Source organism: Pipistrellus hanaki (assembly GCF_964339955.1).
Source record: "Pipistrellus hanaki genome assembly, chromosome: X".
Taxonomy (NCBI): Eukaryota; Metazoa; Chordata; class Mammalia; order Chiroptera; family Vespertilionidae; genus Pipistrellus; species Pipistrellus hanaki.
Window position 1 is genome coordinate 8740518 of NC_140524.1, and position 27819 is coordinate 8768336.

Sequence of the window (27819 nt, forward strand, 5' to 3'; positions counted from 1 at the left end):
TTTCCCTTAATTTTTATTGATTTTTTACAGAGAGGAATAGAGAGGGATAAATAGAAACATCGATGAGAGAGAATCATTGATCAGCTGCCTCTTGCACACCCCCTACTGGGGATGTGCCCGCAACCAGGGTACGTGCCCTTGACCGGAATTGAACCCAAGACCTTTCAGTCCATAGGCTGACGCTCTATCCACTGAGCCAAACTGGTTTTGGCTGGGGCTTTAAATATTAATCCCAAACCAAAACACTGAAACATTCAGAATAACATTTGACCAGATATCTTGGCACTATGGCCTAGCCAAATTAACACATAAAATTAACCATCACAGATAGGTATGCTTAATGTTCCAATTTTATAGATAAGAAAATTGTGAACTTGGATGTCCCCACAGCAAAGATTCAAAGCAGATTATGTTTTTTTTTTGTTGTTGTTGTTCATCCTTACCCGAGGATATTTTTTCCATTACTTTTCAGAGAGAGAGTGGGAGAGAGAAACAAAGAGAAAGAAACATCAATGTGAGAAAAACATATAGATTGACTGCCTCCCACACATGGTCCTTTGGAGCCAGAGATTAAACATGAAACCCAGGTACATGCCTTTGACCAGGAATTGAACTCCCCACCCTTCCAAGTATGGGCCCACGGGCCCATGCTTCAACCACTGAGCAACACTGGCCAGGGCCAAACTCTATGTTAGATGTGGAAGTCCCATTTTGCTCATGGTTAAGTTCTAAAGTTATTGCATATGTGAAACCAAAATACAGTCAAAGTTACCCTTAAAAATCTCTAAGTTGCTTATAAAATTAAGTATATAGTTTTATTTATCCAGTACGAATCTCTTTTTACTTTTTAAAAATATATTTTTATTGATTTCAGAGAAGAAGGGAGAAGGAGAGAGAGATAGAAACATTAATGATGAGAGAGAATCATTGATCAGCAGTGCAGGATCCCTCTGGGAATCAAGCCCGCAATCTGGGCATGTGCCCTGATTGGGAAGTTGATTTCCTGATTGGGAATTGAACTATGACCTCCTGGTTCATAGGTCCACGTTCAACCACTGAGCCATCCCAGCTTGGCCAGATCCCTTTTTTAAAAGTCACCAGATAAAGTGTCTGGCTTATATTAGGAGTCAAATTTTCTAAAAATGTTTTTAATCATTAAATGTTTTGCCCATGGTGAACAATTGAGTTGCATGTACATATGATGCCTTTGTACTGTTTTAATGATATTTGTAGCTGTGGCCATTTAAGGAGTATTTGCACATCAACACTTGCTAATTGTTCCAAAACATCTGCTGTTTGCTGGTTCTTAGTCATAGTTAATATTAAAAGGAATCTGAGCCCTGATGGACTGAAGGGCCTCGGTTCGATTCATATCAAAGGCACATACATCATACCTAGATTTTAGGCTTGATCCTTCAACTTACCAGCAACCAAGTGATGTGTCTCTCTCATATGGATGCTTTCCTCTCTCTCTCCCCACCTCCCTTCCTCTTTAAAAATCAATGAAAACAGATAATAATTTAATTTAAAAAATGTAAAAAAATAAATAAAAATAAAATAAAATAAATGTTTAAATCATTTTATAAAAAAAAAATCAATGGAAAAATATCCTTGGATGAGGATTGAAAAAAAAAAAAAAAGGAAGCTGAGTTTCAGTATTAGAGAAAAATCTATTGGACTTGTAATAAAAAATAATAAAACGTTGTCAAGTATGCATAACTACCTTATTTTCAAATCTCTGTACACCTAAGTACAGTTTGAAAAATGTTTTTCAATGTGTGAAGTATATTAAGATTCTAGAATTTGAAGCACATTGGATCAATGTGTAGAAATTCTGGATAGTAGATGATCTAATCACTTGGGTTTTTTTTCTTATCATTTCCAAGATGCCTTGGTTTTAGTACAGCAAAGGTGCTTGTGGTGCATGGCCACAGAACCCTGGTCAGGCCCCAGGGGACAAAGACCCAGAGCTGGTATTCTATAAATAGACTGTGCTGGGCACATCCTAGTGGGCAGAAGCCTCCTGTTTGGTCCATTGTATGATTTGTTTACGTCATGAGGTAGGATTGATGGGTGGCTCTCTAGCTCAGTATATACATGCTGCTCCCCTTCTTCACATTCTTTTTTTTTTTTTTAAATATATTTTATTGATTTTTTACAGAGAGGAAGGGAGGGAGATAGTTAGAAACATCGATGAAAGAGAATCATCAACCAGCTGTCTCCTGCACACCCCCCACCAACCAATGTACATGCCCTTGACCGGAATAGAACCTGGGACCTTTCAGTTCTCAGACCAATGCACTATCCACTGAGCCAAACTGGTTTCAGCTTTTAAAATATATTTTTATTGATTTTTTTACAGAGAGGAAGAGAGAGGGATAGAGTCAGAAACTTCGATCAGCTGCCTCCCGCACACTCCCCACTGGGGATGTGCCCGCAACCAAGGTACATGCCCTTGACCGGAATCGAACCCGGGACCCTTCAGTCCGCAGGCCGACACTCTATCCACTGAGCCACACAGGCCAGGGCCCTTCTTCACATTCTTATATCACCAATGGATTGTTGCCACCTGCTCTTTGTTTCTAGTTTCTGATTATTTCCTGAAAGTACAATTTCTTGGACCAAATGTATGAGCAGCTTTAGAATTCATATTGTAGTATATATGTCTCCCCCCTCCAATTTATTACTGTTAACATTTTGGCTTATATTCTCGCATTTTCATTCTGTCTCTCATTCTCTCTCTCTCTCTCTCTCTCTCTCTCTCTCTCTCTCTCTCTCTCTCTCTCTCCCTCTCTCTCTCTTTCTCCTCTCTCCTCTCTCCTCTCTCCTCTCTCCTCTCTCCTCTCTCCTCTCTCCTCTCTCCTCTCTCTTCATTTCTTACCTTTGAATACAATTTGCATCAAGAAACTTCACCTGGTTTGGCTCAATGGATAGAGTGTCAGCCTGCGGACTGCAGGGTCCCAGGTTCGATTCTGGTCAAGGGTACCTGCCTGCGTTGCTGCTTGATCCCCAGTAGGGGGCGTGCAGAAGGCAGCCTATCAGTGATTCTCTTTCCTCATTGATGTTTCTATTTCTTCTCTCCCTTTCCCTTCCTCTCTGAAATCAATAAAAAATATATATTAAAATAAGGATAATTCAGTATGCATCACCTATAAATACTGACTTTCTCCTATCTAACAACATCAACACTGTTACAACCAAGAAAATTAATAAATTCTCTGTAATATTAACTATTTGGGTCAAACATTTGTGATACCTTTTCCTATGCCATTCTTTCTGCCCAGCATGTGCTTCAATCAGTCTGTCTGATTTACCAAATCCCACACTTTCCTTAGGGTCCAAATTCCAATTCCATTTATTTCATAAAACTTTCACTGATAACTCCAACTCTCACTAATCTCTAGTACACTTGAGCTCCTGGAATGCTAAATTACTTGTATCAGTCACTCATATGTGTTCTGTTTATTACTTGTTCTCAACACCCACAGTCTATATTCTTGTGGCAAATTATACTACACTTAACCTCTTCTTATGCTTTCTGTTGTAACTTTATTTCTCAAAATTATTAATAATCATGATAGAGAGACTATAAGAAGAAATACTTCTTCCTGTTCTTTCTTAGAGATTCCTAGTATTCTGCCTTTTTAATCTGGGAAGGAGACTAGCCAGATGAAGAGACACATGGGAAATGTGGGGAAAATAAGTTTATGTTGATTCCGGGATTCAGAGGACTTTAAATAGCCTTTTTTTCTTTTTACAACATTCTCTCCCTATCCTCTCTCCTCCCCACCACCAACAAGGTTCTACTGCTCCGTAACCTGAATGGAGTGTATCCACCCATGAGGGACTGAGTAATTTAGAAGTATGTGAAACAGTGGGACAAATCACAGAGTCCTGTCTTAGAGAAGCAGATTGAAGCAGTATTTGGACTCTGAACAAGGCCTGAGTTGAGATGCGGGATTGTAAATGAAAAAAATCAAGCGTGCCATAGCCTAGCAGAGGGAGAAAGCAGATGGCAGTCTGACTAAATTACATAGATGAAACATGGATGCTTCTTTGTGCCCTTTTAAAAATATTTTTATTGATTTCAGAGAGGAAGGGAGGAGAGAGAGGAATATCAATGATCAGAATCATTGATCAGTTGCTCCTGTACACCCCCACACTGGGGATTAGATGTGCCCTGACTGGGAATAGAGCCGTGACTTCCTGGTTCATAGGTCGATGCTCAACCACTGAGCCATGCTGGCTGGGCTCCATTTTCTTTTTTTGAAACACCTCATTTATATGTCTGCTGCATCACTTACTATGGTATGACTTAAAACTACTCACATCATTCTATCATTATAGATAGTATATTAATACTTTTGGTTATACCTCATTCATGTGTGTCCTCACTGGACTTAGCCCAGTATTTATAGTGGACTAGAGGCCTGGTGCATGAAAAATCATGTACTGGAGGGGGTTCCTCAGCCCAGCCTGCCCCTTCCCACAGTCCAGGAGCCCTCAGGGGTGAGAGGCGACCCAGCAATCAGGGGAAGGTGATGCCCCCATCACACCTCTGCTGTTGCCACTGCCGGCAGCGCAAGCCTCGGCTGGCCCTGGTTACCTGAGCCTCTGGTGGCCCTGGACGGCTGGGCAGCTGCCATCCAAGGCTTGCCTGTGCCTCACATGGGCCCTTGGGCAACTGGGGGGCTGAGGGGACTGGGGGACTCCAGAGGCCGGGCTGAGGGGACTGGGTACCACCATCTTGTGGCTGTGGGCACCACCATTTTTGAGGGTATGGTAGCAATTAGCACATTTCTTCCTATTGGCTGTGGGTGCTGCCATTTTTGAGGGTGGGGGCAGTCAATTAGCATATTTCCTCATTGCCTGGGCACCGCCATCTTTGAGGGTGGAGCAGTCAAGTAGCATATTCCCTTCTTACTGGCTGTGGGCGCTGCCATCTTTGAGATGGTGTGAGGGTAAATTAGCATATTCCCTCTTTAGTAAATAGAATAGTTAGAAAGTGTTGACTTTAATTAATCTTGCAAAATTATTATAAAGATTATTGTAAAACAATGTGTATCAATTGCCTGATACAGTGCCTAGTACCCATCCTCAGGAAAGTGTCCCTTCCTTTTCCCTCTTTAATGTACTCCTGCCTCATTTCTTTCAACTCCTTATACATTCTGTTCCTGAGAAGAGATTGGAGATGTCTTCCTTTCATTGCTCATGTGTTTCTTCTTCAGGGCACTAGCACTGACTGTTTTGCCCAGGGGTCTTCAAACTACGGCCCGCGGGCCACATGCGGCCCGCAGAGGAGTCTGATCCGGCCTGCCAGGTTTTTTGGGCAGTGAGCGCAGCCGAGGTGTTACAGTAGGAATTAGTAGTTCATATAGTCCGGCCCTCTAGCTCTCTGAGGGACCGTGATCTGGCCCCCACTTTAAAAAGTTTGAGGACCCCTGGCTCTCATTTGTTTATTAATTTATTTCAGGTCACTGGCTCTGTTCAAATCAGAGATCCCCCAAAGACAGCAGCAGGCAGAGGTAATATGACATCTCTACCATTTCTGGATGCCAACCCCATGGAGAACCCAGCTCTGTTTAATGACATCAAGATCGAGCCCCCAGAAGAACTTCTGGCCAATGATTTCAGCCTGCCCCAGGTGGAACCAGTCGACCTCTCCCTTCACAAGCCCAAGGCTCCTCTCCAGCCTGCCAGCATGCTGCAAGCGCCAGTCCGCCCTCCCAAGCCACAGCCTGCTCCCCAGACTCCTGTCGTGTCCACTTCGTCATCTGATGCAGGCACTTTAGCAAACATCCCTACCGTTCTGACTCCAGGCCCTATCCTGGCCTCCTCTCAGGGCACTGGTGGCCAGCAGATCTTCCATGTGATTCACACCATCCCCTCGGTCGGTCTGCCAAATAAAATGAGTGCCCTGAAGACCATCCCGGTAGTGGTACAACCGCTGCCCATGGTGTATACTGCTTTGCCTGCAGATGCGAACCCTGCAGCCATTACAGTCCCACTCATTGGAGGAGATGGCAAAAATGCTGGATCAGGTGAGCGTCACTGTGCCCCTTTCCTCAGCTTCACCTCCATCAATCTATTCTCTCATTTATTATTTTATTGATTTTGTACAGAGAGGAAGGGAGAGGAACAGAGAGTTAGAAACATCGATGAGAGAAACATCGATCAGCTGCCTCCTGCACACCCCCTACTGGGGATGTGCCCGCAACCAAGGTACATGCCCTTGACCGGAATCGAACCTAGGACCCTTCAGTCCGCAGGTCAATGCTCTATCCACTGAGTCAAACCGATTTTGGCTATTCTCTCATTTATTTATTGACATTATTACAGATGTCCCCAATTTTCCCTATTTTTGCCTCCCTCCACCCAGACCCCAACCCACCCCAGGCCTCCTCCACACTATTGTCTGTGTCCATGGGCTACACATATATGCATATGTATTCTTTGGTTAATCTCTTCTTCCCACCCCCTGCCCTGAGATCTGTCAGTCTGTTCCATGCTTCTATGTCTCTGGACCTATTTTGTTCATCAGTTTATTATATTCATTAGATTCCACATATGAGTAAGATCATGTGATACTCATCTTTCTCTGACTGGTTTATAGAGCTTAGCATAATATTCTCCAGGTCCCTCCATGCTGTTGCAAAGAGTAAGAGATCCTTTTTTTTTTTTTTTTTTTTAAGCCTCATAATATTCCATTTATATATGTGCTACAGCTTCTTTTTAAAAATCTTTATTGTTGAAAGGATTACATAGGTTCTCTTTTCCTCCCATTAGCCTCTTCCAGCCCAGTCCCATCCTCCTCCCCCTGCTAGGTCCCCACTCCATTGTCTGTGTCCATGGGTCATGTATATATGCATACAAGTTCATTGCTTGATGTCTGTACCACAGCTGTTTTTATCCACTCATCTGCTGATGGGCACGTGGGCTGTTTCCATATCTTAGTTACTGTCATCCAGTCTCTTTTTGAATTGTCCTATCTCCTGCCTCTTTTTATCCCCTCCAATTATCCTGGCACACAGCTTCAAGCACAATCTTTCATACACACTGTTTTTTTGTTTTGTTTTGTTTTGTTTTTTAAATATATTTTATTGATTTTTTCACAGAGAGGAAGAGAGAGGGATAGAGAGTTAGAAACATCGATGAGAGAGAATCATTGATCAGCTGCCTCTTGCACACCCCCTACTGGGGATGCGCCTGCAACCAAGGTACATGCCCTTGACCGGAATCGAACCCGGGACCTTTCAGTCCCCAGGCCGACGCTCTATCCACTGAGCCAAACCGGTCCCGGCCATACACACTGTTTTTATCACGTCATTTCAATGCTTAAGAATGTACAATAACTCTCTTTTGTTTAGCCCATGCTTCTCAAACTGGAGTATGCATATCCTTGAGTGAAATACTATGTATCTTCCTGGAACCTATATATTATTTGAGAGTTCAGTAATTTAAAACATTTTATATTTTAAAAATATGATTTTATTAAAGAGAAAATTATAAAATTTGAATAACATTTTAAGATAAAACACAAACTTCAAAAATAGTTTTTATGCTAAGGGGCTTTTCAGGAGAGTGTTTTTGTCCTTCTATGCCATTAGGAATGCCTTGGCAGACAAGTTGATAATGTTTCTAGGCCTACATACTTAGCTAGACTTAGATCCTGCTAAGCTCCTAACACTTTTTTCCCCTGCAGGTAAAAGTCTCCTTTGAAATATTGCCATTTCCTTATGTTCCTCCTCATTTTAGCATCTGTCACCCTCCATTTTACTTTTTTACTCACCTGTATCACCATATATGGGCATTCTTCCTAACTGAATTGTAAATTTCTCAAGGACCAAACTGTGTTTTATTTCTCTTTTGGTGTCTTCAGAGAACCTAACACAGTGATAGATAACAGTTGTCTCACAAAAAAATAATTTGATGAGCCCTGGCCAGTTTGGCTGTGGCTAGAGTGTCGGCCTTTGGACTGAAGGGTCCCAGGTTCGATTCTGGTCAAGGGCACAAGCCTGGGTTGTGGGCTTGTTCCCATTGTGGGGCGTGCAGGAGGCAGCCAGCCAGTAGTTGATGTTTCTATCTCATCATTGATGTTTCTATCTCTCTCTCCCTCTGCCTTCCTCTCCGAAACCAATAAAAATATTTTAAAAATTAGATGAACAAACTTGGACATTTGTCTGGGAGAGAGTTCATCTACTATAATCTTTCCTTCTGCTTAATTTTTAAAATAAGTTCAAAATTCAAAAATGTATAAAGTAAGTGTCCCTTTCACCACTATCCCCCAACCATCCAGTTTTCCCTCCTGGAAGTAGTTTATAATTGGGAATGATCAAAGAAAAATATATATCTTCTCGAAGTGTTTCAATATATATAGCTTCACCCCATCTATAGCATTCTGATCAGTTTTGGATGTTATGTCTTAGGAAGGATGTTGGGAAATTGGAGTATACTTAGAGGAGAGAGATTAGAATGGTTCAAGGACTGAAATCCATGTCAAATGAGGAGCTGATAAATATTTAACATGAATGAAAAAGACCAAAGGGAAGAATTGACTAGGAACCAGATTTCAGCTCCAAACGCATAATAATCTGGCCACTAAGTGTTATATATATTAGAATCCTAGTCCATGAATTTGTGCATGGGTGGGGTCCAGCCAGCCTGGCCGGGGGGGGGGGGGAGGGGACATGGGCAGTTGGCCGGCCTGCCTGCTGGTTGAACTCCTGGTTGAGGGGACAATTTGCATATTAGCCTTTTATTATACAGGATATACACTGAGTGGCCAGATTATTATGTGTTCAGAGATCACAATAATCTGGCCACTCAGTGTGTGTGTGTGTGTGTGTGTGTGTGTGTGTGTGTATAATGAACTTTCTAAGTGTTTTCAACCATTGAAATCTAATGCCTTGTGATTGTTGCATCACTAAATGTAGGATGCTGAAAAACAACATATCAAGTATCAAATTTCTGAGACTCTGCAATGTTCTTTTGAATAAAAACATCATCATTGACTAGAGGTTAACTTTGGTAATGTAAATATTCTTCACAATCTTATTTTTGAGATCTCCTCAGGAGGTTAATTAAAATATAGTTATAAATTCTTGTACAGGGAGAGAGAACCAAAGAAAAAATGAAATGAAAAATAAAATTCCCCGTGTTAGAATTTACTGATGAAGACAGTGGTAGCACCTCGGGATGGTTTGAAGGGGCTTTGAATTCCCACCATAATATTCATCAGTCCATTGGAGCCAGTCTAAATAAACAATATGTTTTAAAAATGTTTCATGTAGTTTCAAGCTAAGCTAAGACCGTTAGCTCAGTGGTCTCCAAAATGGTAGGCTTCCACCTCAAGTGAGAGAGGTGCCCAAAGCAATTATAGCACAAGGAGAAAGTAGCAGCATTTCTATTTGCATTTTCTCACCCCTCACATATTATTTTTTTGTTTATTTTCATAATGTACACAAAATTGTAATATACTAGCACATTTATAACACACATGCAAACACATACATATTGAGATGCATATTTAAAACTTTTTCTTTACCCGAGGATATGTTTATTGATTTTAGAGAGAGGAAGGAGGGGAGAAAGAGGGGGGGGGGGAGAGAGAGAGAGAGAGACATTAATGTGAGAGAGAAACATCAATTGGTTACCTCCTGGAGAGAGAGAGAGAGAGAGAGAGAGAGAGAGAGAAACATCAATTGGACATCAATTGGTTGCCTCCTGTACGTACCCGGACCGAGTATTGAACCCACAACCTAGGTATGTGCCCTGACTGGGAATCGAAACTGCAACCTTTTGGTGTACAGGACAGTGCTCCAACCAACTGAGCCACCTGGCCAGGGCCATGTTTAAAACATTTCAGTGAATGATGTACAATAAGGTATGAAGGCAATTGCACTAGCCAGGTCCTTCCTCATTCAACTTTATTAGCATCCTTCAGTTTCTAGCTTTTACTAGATCTAGGAGACTGCTGACCACAGGATTGAATTTCGTTTGGTGTCAGAAACACAAGTAATCAATCCTAATAATAAGGTAATATGCTAATTAGACCAGGAGCTCTTCCGGGACACCTTCCAGATATCCTTCCTGATAAAGCCATGGTGGCGGGGCCAAGGCAGAGGCGGTTGGGGTGATTAGGCCAGGAGGGGAAGGCAGTTGGGGGCAAGCAGGCTGGCAGAGGGGTCCAGTTAGGGGTGAGCAGGCTGGTAGCAGGGGGGGCAGTTGGGGGCGAGCAGGTCGGCAGTGGGGGGAGCAGTTGGGAGTGTGCAGGCCAGCAGGCAGAGTGGTTAGGGGTGATCAGACAGGCAGGCAGGTGAGTGATTAGGAACCAGTGGTCCTGGATTGCAAGAGGGACCACTAGTTGATAATAAGAAATATTTGAGGGCTTCTTCCAACATAGGGAAAAGGAAGGATGTAACATGTATCAAACACCTACTAGCTACCCGGTATGTGTTTCATTGGCTTGTTTTCATTTAGGAGCACAAAAGCCAAAGGGGGCATTATCACCTGTGGGCTGAGACTAGGCATTTGTCTTAGGACAGCCAGGGAACTATTCAGAGAGTATGATTCAACAAGCACACATTGAACCTGACTTTTAAGCAGACCCTATCCTGGGGGCTGGAGGTAGAGTTCATTCGTAACCAGACCCTATCCTAGAGAAACTCACTGTCCTATCCCACTCCCTAGCCCAGAGAAGCTTATTCTTGTGGTACCAGAATGTTCCTGAGTATCTTTCCCTCAAAGGAATTGCTCTTTCCCACTATGCTAAATTAAATATTCTTCTCTTCCTTCTACACAAATACAATTCTCCCATCTTTTCCTTTCCTTTATTTTTCTTTCTGCTCCTTCTCATTGTGGGCCAAACTGGGAATCCTGAAAATTATAACAGAGACACATATTTGTAGCCCATATTGTTCCTTTGCTTTGCTTTTAGTGAAAGTTGACCCCATGTCTATGTCTCCACTGGAAGTCCCAAGTGACAGTGAGGAAAGTGCAAATGAGAGTGGATCCTTGGCCTTACAGGGACTGCAGCAAGAGTGAGTACTTTGGTCTTCACTTCAAGACCCTTTCTAAGTATATATGTGTATCTGTGGTAGAAATGGAACAAATTCTTAGACACAGTAGCAAGAATTTGGGGACAAAAAAATATAGGGAAACCTTTCCCAGCAAAGGTATGAGTTTGTGTGCGTCCATGTGCACGGGCATGCATATTGTGGCAGAGTTAGGTTCTAATTGTAGATCATCAATTTTACCCTTGAAAAATCGGCAAATTTCCTGTAAAGTACAGCTGCATAGGGTTTCTTTCTGTACGTTGAAAGCAGCCTTGTCATCCAGTGTTGGGACTAACAAAGTAGTTGGCTTGTATTTTAGCAACCATGTTGTATGACAGGGGTCTTCAAACTACGGCTCGCGGGCCACATGCGGCCCGCAGAGGAGTCTGATCCGGCCCGCCAGGTTTTTTGGGCAGTGAGCGCAGCCGAGGTGTTACAGTAGGAATTAGTAGTTCATATAGTCCGGCCCTCCAGCTCTCTGAGGGACCGTGATCTGGCCCCCACTTTAAAAAGTTTGAGCACCCCTGTAATATGAAAAATATATTTCTTTAAACACAAATATGAGACTTGCGAAATGCTCACACTGTTTGGGAACAGAAATCACCCAAGGAAACATTGCCACCTCCTGGAACCTGCACGTACTGAGCAGGAAGGGCTAGTTGAGGGAATTGCTTGTACTATCTTACTTCTTCTTTTAAGGGTCTAGTGACTAATTTGCATGTATGCAGTGGTCCTACTGCATGTATGTCCATTTATTTAGACTTCACATTAAAAGCATTCATTGACCCTGTTTCTCTTTTTTTATTTTTTGCTCAGACCAGCAGCAATGGCCCAAATGCAGGGAGAAGAGTCCCTTGACTTGAAAAGAAGACGGATTCACCAATGTGACTTTGCAGGATGTAGCAAAGTATACACCAAAAGCTCTCACCTGAAAGCCCACCGCAGAATCCATACAGGTCTGGTCACCTTCACCCCACCCCAAAACACACACACACACACACACACACACACACACACACACACCGTATAGCCTCTGAGAGATAGGAAGGGAAGAAAGTCTTCAAAGATTGATCCATTTATAATCATGGATTAGATTCCATTCATGGCTTTTACTCTTATGCCTTGTTCCTACTCTAAGCTTTTTTTTTTTTTTTTAAATATATTTTATTGATTTTTTTACAGAGAGGAAGAGAGAGGGGATAGAGAGTTAGAAACATCGATGAGATGAGAGAGAATCATCCATCAGCTGCCTCTTGCACACCCCCAACCGGGGATGTGCCTGCAACCAAGATGCATGCCCTTGACCGGAATCGAACATGGGACCTTTCAGTCCGCAGGCTGATGCTCTATCCACTGAGCCAAACCGGTTTTGGCTACTCGAAGCTTTTATAAAACCAGCCTATGACTACACTAAGCCTGGTGTCTTCTGAATGGCCATCATCTCCATTGATTACCTGTAGGTGTTCCTTTTTTTTGTAATCTTCATCTGAGGATATTTTTCCATTGATTTTTTTAGAAAGAGTGGAAGGAATGGAGAGAGAGAGAGAGAGAGAGAGAGAGAGAGAGAGAGAGAGAGAGAGAGAGACAACTTCAGCAATTATTTCAGTATGTGGCCAATTTTGTTTCCTCCACACCCCTTGCAACGCCCCCATCCCACACTATTACTTTGAAGCAGATTTCAGACATCATATTATCTTTGTCATAAATACTTAAGAATATATCTTTAAAAGGCAACGGACATTTAAAAATAAGCTGAAGGGAGTGGCAGGAGATATTTAAAGTGCTCAAAGAAAGGAATGTAAAAATTTCTTAATATCAAATTTCTCCAGTTGTCTAATAAATGCTTTTGAAAAGGTTGTTCAAATCAGTATTTTAAAAAAGGTTCTTACATTAAATGACATAATTATGAGAAGGAGCCAACTATGCCAAAAGTTTAAGGAAAGTGTTACTCTTATCTAGGCAGAGTACAAAAGCTAGGAGACAGGAGTAAGTTTGTCTTGTTCTAATAACTGACGGAAGCCCAGCATTGCCAGGGCATATTAAGTGCAGTGGTTGGTGGTGGAAGCATTGAGTTACAAGAGTGGAAGGGGGCCCAGCCAGAGTGGCTCAGTGGTTGAGCGTTGACCAGCAGCATTCCCCTACTGAGGACCAAGCCAGCAATCCCAGCATATGCCCTGACCAGGAATTGAACTGTGACTTTCTGGTTTATAGGTCGACTTTCAACCACTGAACCACACCGGCCAGCTTTGTTGAAAGATTTTTGATTACTGACTCAATCTTCTTATTTGTTAATGGCCTGTTTAGGCTTTCTATTTTTTTTTTTTTTTGAGCCAGTTTTAAAAAATATATATTTTATTGATTTTTTACAGAGAGAAAGGGAAAGGGATAGAGTTAGAAACATCGATGAGAGAGAAGCATCAATCAGCTGCCTCCTGCACACCTCCTACTGGGGATGTGCACACAACCAAGATACATGCCCCTGACTGGAATCAAACCTGGGACCTTTCAGTCTGCAGGCCGATGCTCTATCCACTGAGCCAAACTGGTTAGGGCTTGAGCCAGTTTTGGTAGGTTGTATGTTTCTAGGAATTTATTCATTTCTTCTAAGTTATGTAGTCTGTGGGCATACAATTGTACATAATTGTCCCTTATAATACTTTTTATATCTGAGGCATCCATTGTAATGTCTCTTCTCTCTTTTATGATTCTTAGAATTAGTGAGATGACCACATTACTATGTTGTACATCTGAAATAAATACTGTATGTTTACTATGATTACAATGGATATAAAACAAAGAAAATAAAATTTTATTATAACATATGATATCATGATTTTTAAAATATTCAATTGACACAGAAAAGTGAGAAGTAAAAAAAAAAGAAAGAAAGTCCTTTTCCCACAGCTTTTCTCCTCACTTTCCAGATATTCACTTACTGTTAATAATTTATCTCATAATTTGCATTTAAGTATATTGATATTACCTTTGTTCTGAGTACTTAAACATGCACTGTGTGATTTACACACCCTAATGGGATCCTCTTGTGTTAATGTATTTTCTATTACTTTTTTTCATTTAGCTTTTTATCCAGAGCATACATATTCCATATGTAACCCAGAAGCACCCTGCAGATACTGAGCATGAACTATTTTTAAAAATTTGACTTAATCTCCTCCTCCCATTCCATGCACTTTAATTTCTGACCTGACACAGAAGAAAGCCTGTAGGCTAAGCTGAGGGCTCCTTCTAGTGGATCACATTTTCTTTCTGGGTATGTGTCTCTCCTTTTGACTATTTGCTGGGAGGTATTAGAGGGGAGGGTGTGGCTGCTACAGTGTGGTGCAGGGTCAAGTGTCAAAGACCTCAGTTTGGATCCCAGGTTTCTCATTTACTAGCTGTGTTCAGAAGAGATGTGTCAAACAGCCCTGCGAGTTATTTTCTTCACCTTTAGAGATGATTAAACAGAGACCCAGCCAGAGAGAAGTTACTTATTTCAGGTCACACAGCTGGTATGTAGTAGAGCCAGGATTCAAGCAAAGGCCTGTTGGAGCCAGCGCCTGCCGCCTTCTCCGGAGTACTTCTGTGAGATTGAACAAGAGCCTATCTTCAAAGTGATTGCCTTACCTTTTGACCAAAGCCTTGCTAAAAGCTTACAGCCTCTGTTATCTTTTCTGTGTCCAAACATCTCTGACTCCCCTTGTTTTGTTTTCTTCATCTTTCCCTTTTAGGAGAGAAGCCTTATAAATGCACCTGGGATGGCTGCTCCTGGAAATTTGCTCGCTCGGATGAGCTCACTCGCCATTTCCGCAAGCACACGGGCATCAAGCCCTTCCGGTGCACAGACTGCAACCGGAGCTTTTCTCGCTCTGACCACCTGTCCCTGCACCGCAGGCGCCATGACACCATGTGAGCTCCACAGTCCGCACGAGAAGAGCTGCGCTGGTCTCATTCCTGGGTGTGCGCTGAGGTCATGACCATCTTTTCCTCTTTGACTTCAGCTTGCCTCTGGGATGGGACCGGAGTAGCTCACTGAGCCAGGTTGATGAGACTGGAGGCAAAAATAGCTGATTTCCCATGGTGGCTCCTCATATTCCATCCTCACATCTCCGTCTAGGTTGAATAAAAAGTGTGGCACCCATGGTCGCAGATGGGACACTTTTTCTACAATAACAAAACAGGAATCCAACTCAAGGCTGTGAACAAACATATGCTGCTTTTTTTCCTGTTTTTCCCTCCTTTTGTTCTAGAATTCTTATCCATATTTTTGAAAAAATCAGTACTTAAAAGTGGTTGGTAGTGTTTTAAAATGACTTTTTTTTTTTCAAGTTCCTAGACAGAAGAGGGCATAACAGTGTAGCTTGTTGGTAGAATGGATTGGCATCCTGAGCATAGGACACATTCTCAGTGAACTTACTGAGTCCCATGCAAAACTCAGAGGTTTTGTAAATCCAGTCCTATTTGTCCTGACAGTTTGGTTTTCACACAGTGCGGGCACTTCTGCTTCTTAAGTCCATTGAAGGGAATGAAGTGATCTTGCCCATCTCCTTCTCCTTCCTTCTCTTCCTCCTTCAACATTAAGGATTTTACAGCACAATCACCTTCTTTTTGGGGTTAAATATTAGGACAGTGGTCGGCAAACTCATTAGTCAACAGAGCCAAATATCAACAGTACAACGATTGATATTTCTTTGGAGAGCCAAATTTTTTAAACGTAAACTTCTTCTAACGCCACTCCTTCAACATAGACTCGCCCAGGCCGTGGTATTTTGTGCAAGAGCCACACTCAAGGGGCCAAAGAGCCGCATGTGGCTCTCGAGCCGCGGTTTGCCGACCACGGAGTTAGGACAAATATTTGAAGCACACGTTGACATGCTGGTAGGATGAAAAGTGTTTCAGGAGAGCATGTTGGACCATGACAGGAAGAAGCAGAATAAAAAAAATAGAGAGGGACTGTCACTTGGATATGACGCTAAAAGTGCTGTAATCACAAACCTCATTCAAATGGCAGCCTGTTGAGACAGTGTCTCGAGGGGCTGTACTGTACTGTTTATTCTTTTGTTTACATAAAGCAACTATTATGAGTATAATGCATGATGAGAAATCATACACTGGGGCCATGTCATAGAAAGGTGAGGGGTTGTAAGAAAAAGATTTGTTCATTCCATGGCATTATTAGCATGCATTCCTGTGTTTCAATTGGAATAGGAGGCTTCTAGTGAAAATTGAGATAATTTCTGAAAGCAATTTGATGCTCTGCAACTGCTATGAGCACCTATGGCATTTCTTTCAGCCATTACAGCATATTGCATAATATAGACATTTGGTTACCAAACCTATTTCATAATAGTCTCTGAGACATAAAACCCTGTGTTCCAGGCTCTGGACCTCAGATCTACCTCCACATGTCATATTTCCTCTCTTTGGGGGGGAGGGGGAGTTTGTATCCCTTCACTTTGGACTCAGCCTCTCTCCTAAAGGTTCATATGGAACCCCTCTTCCTTGGCAGATATTCAACCAGTCCCTGCTTACATATTTTAGGTTACTACCTCCCAAGGTTTGTCCATTCTGAATAAATCATAGAATTCTAGCACCAACGAGGGATCCCATTAGCCAACTAGTCCTATCCATCATTCATATTTTACAGATGAGACAAATACGGGTCAGATCCTTTCCACAGATGTTCCTTGAGGCCTTATGGACCTGCACACTCATTCTCCCAGGGGTCACATTATTAAATCAGATTAGAGAAAAATTTACATGATTGGTTGCAGTATTTGTCCAATTTTATATGTTATGCTTCAGAAAATTAGAACACTCGGCTGATTATATAATAAGTAAAGTGTGCCTGTGGTCATGGACATATAACATCAGGTACACGATATTTCTCTTCTGACACTTTCTGTAATATCTCAGAATTGATTTACCTCATTTAAACATGCAATGTCCAGATTATAAACCTTTATGAATTCAAGGCCTGCCTGTATTATTCAAAACGACACGTGGATTTTTACACTTCTCATGGTTATTTTGAAACAGACTTTCCTCTGACTTTTGGTGTCTAAGTTCCACACTATAGACTGAAAGGGAACTTTTATGTAGCTCTAAGATGGTTAAAAGTGACTTACCATCATATATATTATATTGGCTTAAGCTTATAACTGAGTAGTTGATACAGTGTTTCACAGTAGAGTTCAAGGACCCATTTTCTCCAGAGTTTGGATCCTGAAACTCCCTTTCCCAGAGTTCAAAACACTCCCCAGACCTCAGGATCTTTTGCATTGGAGTATATAACCTGTTAATAAATAAAGGCTATCAAACATACTATTGTACTAACTATGATGATCAAATTAAAACTCCTAAAATTGCTATCTTTGCCACCTAAATCTTTATTCATTTTTTTCCTGCAAAGTAAGGAGGGATTTTGTTACTGCTTTATTAATAGTCCCCTCCAAATAATAATAAAGTCATTCCAATCATTATATACTCTTTAAGAGATGTGTCAAAATTTATTGAGTATTTCATAACATACAGGGATTCAAATATAGTACAATAGAGTACTGCACCAAAAGCACATAGGATTCTGTTAGGTAGACAGCGAGATGAAAAGGAACGGTAGCTCTTTTTTTTAAAATAAATAAATAAATAAATGTTTTTATTTATTTTTAGAGAGGGAGGAAAAGAGAGAGAAAGATAGAAACATCAATCAGCTGCCTCCTGCAAACCCCCTACTGAGGATCGAGCCTGCAACCCAGGCATGTGCACTGACTGGGACTTGAATCTCGACCTCTTGGTGCGTGGGACAATGCTCAGAGTGCTGGGCAACACTGGCTGGGCAGGAACTGTAGCTCTTAGGCAACCTTATTTGCTGGGATTGGACAATATCCTGGGATTTGTTGCAGTGGAGTTCCTCCATTTGTAGATAATTGTCAGTTGAACATAACTATTGATGATTATAATTGGAAAATTCAGGAAAAACTGAAGAATGTGAATTGGTTGGTTACATTAGGTGGAAAGAATTTTGGGTAAGACAGAAAGATTTGTGAGGGTAACTTCTTTTTAAATGAATTGTTTATTTTAGGACAGTTGCAGACTTACAGAAAAATTGTGAAGATTCTACAGTTTCCCTATACCCTATAACCTGGTTTTTCCTATTATTGACATCTTTCATTAGTATGGCACATTTGTTATAATTAATGAAGTAATAATGATGTTTTATTAACTAAAGTCCAAACTTTATTCAAATTTCCTAAACTTTTACCTAATATCCTTTTTTTGTTGTTGTTACAGCATCCCACTCAAGATATGTCACATTTAGTGGTCATATCTTCTTGGGCTTTTCTTGAATGTGGCACTTTTTCAGATTTTTTTTCCCCTTGACACTTTTGAATAGTATGTTCCTCAATTGAGATTTGTCTGATCTTTTTCTCATATTAAACTGAGGTTAAAAGGAGGAAGACCATAGAGCTCTTTTTATCGCATCAAATGAACATGACTTAATCTTTGATGTTGACTTGGACTACCGAGCTGACATTGTGTTTGTCAGCTTCCTCCTTTGTACTTTCTCCACCACATTCCATACTGTACTCTTTAGAGGGAAGTCACTATGCATCCCACACTTAAGGAGAGTTGTGCACCGCATCCTAGAGTGTGAATATCTACAAAAAATTCTGCACGGGAGATTTGATTCTTCTCCCTCATTTAATTTATGCAATAATTTACTTGTATCAGTATGGACTCACATTTACTTTATTCTTGGGATTATAATCCAATGCAATTTTATTTTGTATGCTCAAATTGTTCCAGTTTTGGCCATTGGATGCTCTTTTGGGTTGGCTCCCAAGTCCTTTTGACATTCCCCCGTCATTTTTTTTTTTTTTTAGCATATATTTATTTGCTGGCACTACAAGATGCTCCAGGCTCATCTTATATATTTTTGGTGCACTCTTATAATCAACCATTTCTTTCAGGAGCCCTGATTCTTTTTAATGGATAATTGTATTAGAAACCAAGATCTAGGATTAAGTATGCTTATGGCTACTGGGGTATTGTTGCTTCTAGGCCATCTCAGTTGACAGAACAAAAAAATATATGTATGTACACTAACTCATGTATATATACACATATCTACAAATATTTCTATAGGTAATCTTCCATATTTTTATTAAGCTAAACGTGAGTTCATACTGATGTTGCCAGTACCAGTCCATCACCAAATGTATCATTTGTAACCTCCCACTCAAACAGTAAGAAAGCTATCTCCCACACTCTGACATCTATTTGCTTAATTGTGCAATTCTAGTATAAATATACTAGAGGCCTGGTGCACGAATTTTGTGCAAGAGTAGGCCTTCCTTCCCTCGACTGCTGGCACCAGCTTCCCTCTGGGCCCCTGGGACCCAGGCTCCCCTCGCAGTCCCAGTTTCATCCGGAAGGACATCTGGTCTAATTAGCATATTATGCTTTTATTATTATAAATAGCAGTATCTGAATTGTTCATATGTACACTGGATAACAACTAGAACACAGTGCTTATTTGTATGATAGTAACATGTTTTCAAACTCCAACAACTTTTTGAAACCAAGTGATCTGCAAAATTTAGGAATTAGGGATTTCTATCATCATGGTTCCAAGAATTTGAAAATCTATTCTGCCCCCCAAAAGTTTCCCCAATAACCAAACCATTGGGTATTGAACCAACCTTCAATAGGTCTAGGGAATTATTGGTTCCCCTACAGTGTGCTAATTGTCTACATAGAGAGATGGACACAGAAGAAAGTGGGTGTGCCTGAATGAAAATAAAATATAACACTCCTTTCTCATGGGCAAATATGGCTCTCTAACATTAAGGGTGCTACCCTAAGTTACCTCTCCCGTACTTTCTCATCTCTTGCTTGGTTGACCTTAGGCAAGTCACATCACCTCTCTGTGCCTCAGTTAACCCATCTGTAAAATGGGGACCTAAATATCTACCTCACAGGAATGTTGTGAGGATTCTTATTAATGGATGTTGGCAACAACGATGGGAGATTCCTAAATGAATAAAAAGTATTGTGATAATCACTATGATGATAAGGATAATCCCCTATATTTGCCCTAGAAAACGGAGAGGATTAGGCTTTTTTTTGGTAATATAGAGCTAAATTTGAGTCAGTGACAAGGATCATTGAAGAGCGGTCACTGGAAGCAATATTATTCCCTATTCTACTTTCACTTTTCCTGCATTCTCCTCGTTACTAACTATAGAATCCTGATCTGTTTCCAGACTCAAAACATATTAGGGCCTAAAGGGATAGGTAGACAAAATCCATTGCTACAAACACTGTATTACCCTTTCTTCACTCTGCCTGGACCACATTACATGTCACCCTGTCAGAAGCACAAAGGCAATTTCCCAGAGCCCTCCAGACACTGCTCAGTTCAACTTCACCAGTTCCATTGCTCTCTCCCCACTTCCTGTACCCTGAGCAGCATAGATAGGAGGAAAGTGAGGTGGGATGTTTGGGGTGGGAGCGGGGTGGAAGAGGATGCAATTCATACCAGTGGCAGGATACTTCTTTGATTCTCACTCTGGTTTCACCTTCCATTTCCTTTTCCGATGGTGGATTGAGGGCCGAGGGAGAGAGATTATTTTGTTAACAGTTAAACTCTCTTTCCCTTCCAATAGATGTTTCCCAGGGTCAGTAGTTGTGTTGGACATTACTTTTGAAGTATGTTGTATGCAGTGCTGTTTTTCTTGTATTTCTGAATGAAAAGAGGAAGAGAATCCCTAGAATTGTCCATCCCTGGTTTTTGGCGGGAGGTCACAGCAGCAGAGCAGTCCCAGAAGCGTATTTGTGTATGTATGTTGGGGAAAGGAGCCCGAAGTGAAGGGACTGACTGAATTTTTTTTGTCATTGTTAGTTTGTTTAAGGAAATTACAGAACAGTATATAAGCTTTAGTCTCTATAACTCTTATGTTTGTGCCTCGTTATTTCAGTGCTTTAGAGCAGCACCCCATTTTCCTCTATGTTATACTAGTTCTTGCTCCAGAGATATGGCTTTGAGGCTAGGATCACGAACAATCTCTTATATATGAGCCTGTTGTGCACCTGGAAATACTCAAGGATTTCCTCAGCTAGCATGGCCACTTTAGAGGTTACTCTGTTCTAACCTAAAGAGACTCTCTCTCTCTGTGGCATCCGGGCAGAGTGTGTGCTTGGGTACTAAGCAATCTTGTTATGTTTGATTATTGTACTTTTTTATTAATAAAATATTTTAAACTTCACATACCATGGATATTATTTTGACTTTGTCTCTATTTTATGTTTCCTCCATATAGCATGACATAGATAGATAGGTCCTGTGGCCCAAGCTGTGTAAACTATAGTGATGAAACTATTGTATGTTAGCATGGGGTAAGAAAGGAAGCTGGTCTGTCTTAAGCACAATAATTTCTCTGTTTAAGCACATGAGGCCCTCCCTATTATTGGTAATCTAGTCAGCAACATCCCAGAATGGGGTCTCATGAAGACTATGCTCTTTAAAAAAATATTTTTTATTCATTTCAGAAAGGAAAGGAGACAAAGAGATAGAAAATCAATGATGAGAGAGAATCATTGATCGGCTGCCTCCTGCACACCCCCCTACTAGGGATCGAGCCTGCAACCCGGGCCTGTACCCTGACGGGGAATTGAACCATGACCTCCTGGTTCATGGGTCAATGCTCAACCACTGAGCCATTCTGGCTAAGCCTGAATGCTTTTAAAAAATATTCCCTACAAAGGCTCTTGTGGATACTGATTCAGTTGGCTGGCTTTCCCTGCCCATTCCTATTCTCACCATCATTTATTTTTTGTTGTTATTTTCTAAGAAGGGCTGCAGAAGAGGAGGGGATAGGGACAGCTTTAAACTCCAAAGCTACTTTAGTATAAATACCAACCTTTGGTGGGGATGTGGGAGGCTGTCTTGTTCGAAGACTCTGCTTTGGGAAGCTTTGTCTTTCAGAGACACTGGGGAGAAAGTAGAAAGGGGGAAATCCTGTGAGAAAAATTGAGAACAAGATCTAGAAAAACAGATCGAGGAGTGACTGCCAGAAAGGGATTTTTTATTACAAATGATACAAAACAAGAATTCTCAGGACTTATAGGTTTTCCGGTAATATTTCTTTATTCTAAGAGTTATTGTCATCCCTTTGGGTTAAAAGCATAATCAACTGGATGCTACAAATATTGACTGAAAAGCGACCAATAATCCAGACTCTTTGCTGGTTGCTATGGAAACGAATAAAATACAGCTACTCTCAAGCAATTCACTTCCTAATGAGGGATACCAGAAAGAAAACAACACAGCAGTATCTTAAATATCATAATAGATATGTGTTATATATTTCTGCAAATTCAAAATATGTGAATAATATAAGATACCATAAGAAGGTAAAACACAGCCACACATATAACACAAGCGTGTCCAACATACACACTTTGCTTTTTGTTTTTGAAATTTTTTCTTTTTTTAATCTATTATTTTTAAAATTAATTTCTTTATTGATTAAGGTATCACATATTTGTCCTCAACCCCCCATTCCAATCTCCCACTCCCCAACTCATGCCCCCACCCCCCTATTGTCCTTGACCACCGTTTAGGCTCATATGTGTGCACATAAGTCCTTTGAATAATTATTAATTTCAATGGGCTAAATCTGAAAATAGAGAGACATCAATTGAGCTATCAGCTGTTAAGTGTGTATACATTTTTGGGACACCCTATATATAAAAAAATCACAAATAATAAAACTATAAAATGAATAAAAATTAACAAATAATTCACAGATAGATTATATATATTCAATAAACAAAAATAAGTTCAACCTCACTACTAATCATGGAAATAAAATTAGAATAAGAACTATTTTTACTCATTTAAATAGCAAATATTACAAGTTTTTTAAGACCCAGTGTTGACAGAATATATGAAAATGGGCAAATATAATTCACTACTGGTTGGAGATAAAAAGTGTTAGTCATATTGGAGGGAATATTTCCTGTATTTATTATGACCAAAAAGATCACATACCCTATATCTTAGAAATTCTACTTTTTGGTGTCTATAGTACAAGGATGCTTATATATGTAGAGGCTGGTGCATGTACAGTAAAGATGTTCATTTCAGCATTGATTATAATAATGACCAATTATAGACAACCTAAATGTCTATCAATAGGGGAATGGCAATAAATTATGGTATAAGCTTTTCTGTGGAATACAATGTGGCAGTTAATAGGAATGAAGTAGATCCATATTAACCTACGAGGAATGATCTTGAAATCATATTATTTTGGAAGAATCCACACCAACTAGATTACTGTACTTTTTGTGAGAAATGAAGGACCTCAGTTTGAGGGTTTAAAATAAGTCTGAGATACAGGAGGGCTGGCAGAACAACTTGTAGGGCTGGCAGAAAATATGGTCAAGGGAATAGTGAATGCAAAAACACTTCTCTTCTGAATTATTTTATTTAAAAAATCACACTATTACTTGGGAGAGTTAATACATAAATCATATTTGATCTCCACAAGTACATTATACTGATTCATTTGTCAGATTAGGTACAATCACTGGGCAGAAAATGAGTGGGGATAGGTGAGAATGGGACCAGGTACATTTTTCTGATTAATCTTCACCCAAGGATATTTTTTTCCATTGATTTCCAGAAGGAGTGGAAGGGAGGAAGTGTGAGTGTTGGGGGCTGGGGGGAGAGAAACATCCACATGAGAGAGACACATCGCTTGACTCCCACACTCGCCCCTATAGGGGCTGAGGGAACTACAACAGAGGTAAGTGCCCTTGACTAGGAATCGAATACGCAACCTTTGCTCTATAATCATTGAGCCAAACTGGCTAAGGTGGAACCAGGTGTATTTTTCAAAAGAATTAAAGAAGGTTAGCAAGGGGAAGGTGCATATGCTGGGGACATCAAAGCAAGAATCATTGCATCTGGGTCAAGAGATCATAAGAACCAAAACAGGTGGGTGTGAATGGCCTAGAATACAGGCTTTTCACCCTTCTCATGAGGGGAGGGGTATAAAGAAAACTGACCTGATTGCTTGGCTCCTTGTGCTAAATATCTGAAGGTGTTAATTTCATTAGTAGCCTGGATATTTTCCTTAAGCATTTTCTCCAAATTACATTTTTTTCTACCTGGTTTATTGATTTATAATCTTACCTAATAATAGAGAAACATGTAAATTGACCATACCTTTGCTATGCCCACAGCCAATAGGAGTGAGTATGCAAATTAACCCAACAAAGATGGTGGTTAATTTGCATACATACCTGGGTCCTGGGAACCTCCTCAGCACCCAGCTCACTCCCAGCTGGCCATCAGAGGGGCGGGGAAGGGGCCAAGCCTGCAAGTGAAGGGGAGGGGGGGAAGGGACCCGTTCTCAAGCCTAAAGCCTGGGGCGGAGGCTTTAGGCTTGGGTAGGGGCTGAACCTGTGATTGGAGGGAAGGGGAAAAAAAACGATGGAAACATATCCTCAGGGGAGGATAAAAAGAAAAAGAAAGAAATGTCATATCTTATGAAAGACACATCTTGAAAATGCTTAAAGAAAGTTGTCATGTTTTCATGGTGAAGGGACCGGAGTCTGTGTTGATGAAAACACCTTGGTGGCTGTGGTGACTGGCAGTGGCTGCGGCAGCAGGATGATGGGGCTGTCGCCTTCCCCTGATCTGGGCGCCTCCCACAAAGGGAGGCCAGACTGCAGCTTAGGGCATCCCCTGAGGGCTCCCAGGATGTGAGAGGGGGCAGGCTGGGCTGAGGGACCCTTCCCCAGTGCACGAATTTTATGTACTGGGCCCCTAGTCCTGTATAATAAAAGCCTAATATGCCAAGTGTCTGACCGTTCGACCAGTTGCTATGATGTGCACTGACCACCAGGGCACAGACACTCTGACAGGTAGCTTAGCTTGCTGCTGGAATCAAACCCAGAGCCCTTCAGTCCCCAGGCCGACACTCTATCCACGGAGCCAAACCAGCTAGGACACCACATCTTCTTTATTGAATGGTCTACTAATGGGCAGTTAGGTTGCTTCCATATCTTGTAAGTAAGGCTGCAATAAACATAAGGGTGCATACATCTTTTGAGTTAGTATTTTTGTTTTCTTCAGATAAATGCCCAGAAGTGGAAGTTCTGGGTTGTATTTTTGTATTTGGAGGAGGTTTTGGCTTAGGGGGCATCTCTATGTGTTCACGCAGCAGCACCCCAACATTTATGCAACCTCTCCTGGTGAGGTAGCACTGTGTGTGCTCACCGTAGTGCCTCACTTTCTCTGGACAGGGCAGCCCTGTGTGCTTGTACTGCAGCACTTTGCTGGGTCTGCACTTTCTCCTGGTAGAACAGCTCTATGAGCTTACGCAGAAGCACCCCACTATCTTTGCGCTTTCTTTGGACAGAGCAGTGCTACATGTGGGCACCGTGGTGCTTTGCTAGTTTCATCTTATCTTTGGGCTGAGGAGCTCTGTGTGCACACACAGTCCATGGGTGTGTGCAGTAGCACCATGCCATATCCATTTGATTACTCTCTGGGTGTGGAAACCTCATGTGCATGGGCTATGGCACCCTCCTGTCCCTGTTGGCACTAGCTCTGGAGGGGTGAACAACCCTTCATGTCAGCCATTGAACTTGGATGGAACTTTCACCTGATATCCAGGGATAGGTAAAGAATGGTGCTCACCATTTCCTTCTTTCACAGAGAGTTCCCTCAGCTCCCAGAGACCACTAGTGGCTCCCCAACTTTCTCTATGCAGTCTCTCTCATTTGTTGTGTAGAAGCTATTCAATTATCTTTCAGGAGGAATTATTCCAAATTTAGGTGTATATTTGATATGTTCTTGGGAGGAGACAAGTTCAGTATCCTTCTAAGCCACCATCTTAGACTCACCCTGTTGGTAGTTTTATTATAATTTGTTTTGGAGAAAGTCTTTTGGCATTGAGATAATGGAGTACCTGTTAGGTTTGTGAACTTGAATTTCAAAATCTTTCCCCAGGATTGGGAACTTTCAGCTATTATTTCCCTTTTTATATAAAAATATATTTTTATCGATTTCAGAGAGGAAGGGAGAGGAAGAAAGAGATGGAAATATAAATAATGTGAGATAATAATTGATCTCCTGCACACCCCACACTGGGGGTCAAGCCTGCAACCCAGACATGTGCTCTGACCAGGAATCTAACTGTGACCTCCTGGTTCATAGGTCGATGCTCAACCACTGAGCCACACCAGCTGGGCTCAGCTACTATTTCTTTACATAAAATTTTGGTCACCTTATCCATTTCTTCTTTTTTTGGAGTCCTCATTATTCTAACATTTTTATTTTTGGTTGAGACACATCGATTATAAGGATTTCTTTGTTCTTTTTCTTTTCCTTTGTTCATTCCTAACTGTATTATTTCAAAATTCCTATTCTTTTAGTTACTTATTCTATCTTCCATCTGCTCTACTCTATTGAAGATGCTCTCTAATGTATTATTCATCTCACTTATTGAATTTCTGGGTGTTTGATGATTTCTAACTCTTTGGCAAAAAGCTTATTTTGTTCGTGTATTTTTCTAATATAATTGAACTTTCCTTTTGTGTTTTCTTTGTAGATTATTGAATTCTTTATACATTTATTCCAAAATCTTTATGAGCTAAATAACAGTATTCTACACCTTAAGCTCAGTTTTTGAAGAATTATTGGTATATTTTGGAGGTGACATATTAACGTTTTCTTGATTTTTTAATATCTCTTTTTTTTCCCCACTACTGTTTTCTCATTGAAGTAGTAGACACCTCCTTAAATCTTTATTGGTTGCCTTCAGATGGGGTACAAATGATTAGTGTTGCCATATCTGGTGTTTTCTTAGCTTTCATGTGGGCAGAGCTACTCCATTCTTTTTTCTTGTTTCCTCATGACAAAACTTTGAAGCTTTTATATGTATCTTGTGGGCTTTATAATTCGCCAGACTGGTCACAGGCAACTTCTATTTTATTTTCCAGAAGGTGGTGCTATAGCTTCAGCTGTTTCCCACCTTGCCCACAGACCCTTGTCCCTATTTCCAAGAGCACTATGATCACTGCACCTGCTCCGTCTGCTGCACTTGGGAGTATGTACAAGGAGATCTGGCCACATAAAATAAGGAGGCATAGGTGAAGCATTCAGAGAGATGGGGGTGCCTGCTGATCCAGTGGGGAGGTTTGTTACTGGGACACTCCCAGGGGCTTGTGAGCTGCCTTCTTGCTGAAGTCCTGAAGCATCTAGTAGGAAACAAATTCCTTTAATGCTCTCTGATATTCCTATCTGCTTCCTTCCCTTTCTCATTCCTCTTCCTCCTCCCTCCCCCCAATAATGGAATTCCACCTTACTACTCTGGGTACTGCTGGCGAAAAACAGGTTTCTCCAGCTGTGACCCACAAAACTGGGGTAGCTGGGTAGTCATCCACTGCTTTCTACTTCCTCTCTGGTATAGCTCACCTCTGGTGGCACTGATGGCAGCGGAGCTCTAGAAGAGTTTCTTGCTCACCCCGAATATCTGAATAAGTCAGTACTCTCCAGTTTTTCCTCCTTACCACAGTGATGGGATGGCGCAGGCTCACTGATTCGCTTGGATTCACATTCCTTACCAGGTCTGATTGTCTATTTTCAGATGCACAGGTGAGCTGTAAACAGCTCCCACTGAGATACTTTTGTTCATGTCTGGTTGTTTAATTCATTGTTAGGAGGGGGGAGGAATGTCTTACATTGATA

The 27819-nt window shown here is 41.2% G+C and overlaps 1 protein-coding gene across 3 annotated transcripts in view; it reads left to right on the plus strand.

Moving 5' to 3' along the window:
* Positions 1 to 21312, plus strand: part of KLF8 (KLF transcription factor 8) — a gene marked incomplete at its 3' end in the record, with an annotated part of 76776 nt that extends 55464 nt beyond the window's left edge. For 2 of the 3 annotated variants that reach the window (XM_084871130.1, XM_084871129.1), the window contains exons 3-6: positions 5474 to 6041; positions 10937 to 11039; positions 11871 to 12010; positions 14783 to 21312. In XM_084871130.1, coding sequence (XP_084727256.1) covers positions 5474 to 6041; positions 10937 to 11039; positions 11871 to 12010; positions 14783 to 14964 — 993 coding nt within the window. Of the gene's footprint in view, positions 1 to 5473; positions 6042 to 10936; positions 11044 to 11870; positions 12011 to 14782 lie in introns of those variants that run through there. The other variant, XM_084871131.1, reaches the window with a different exon arrangement.
* Between the last annotated feature and the right edge of the window lie 6507 nt (positions 21313 to 27819).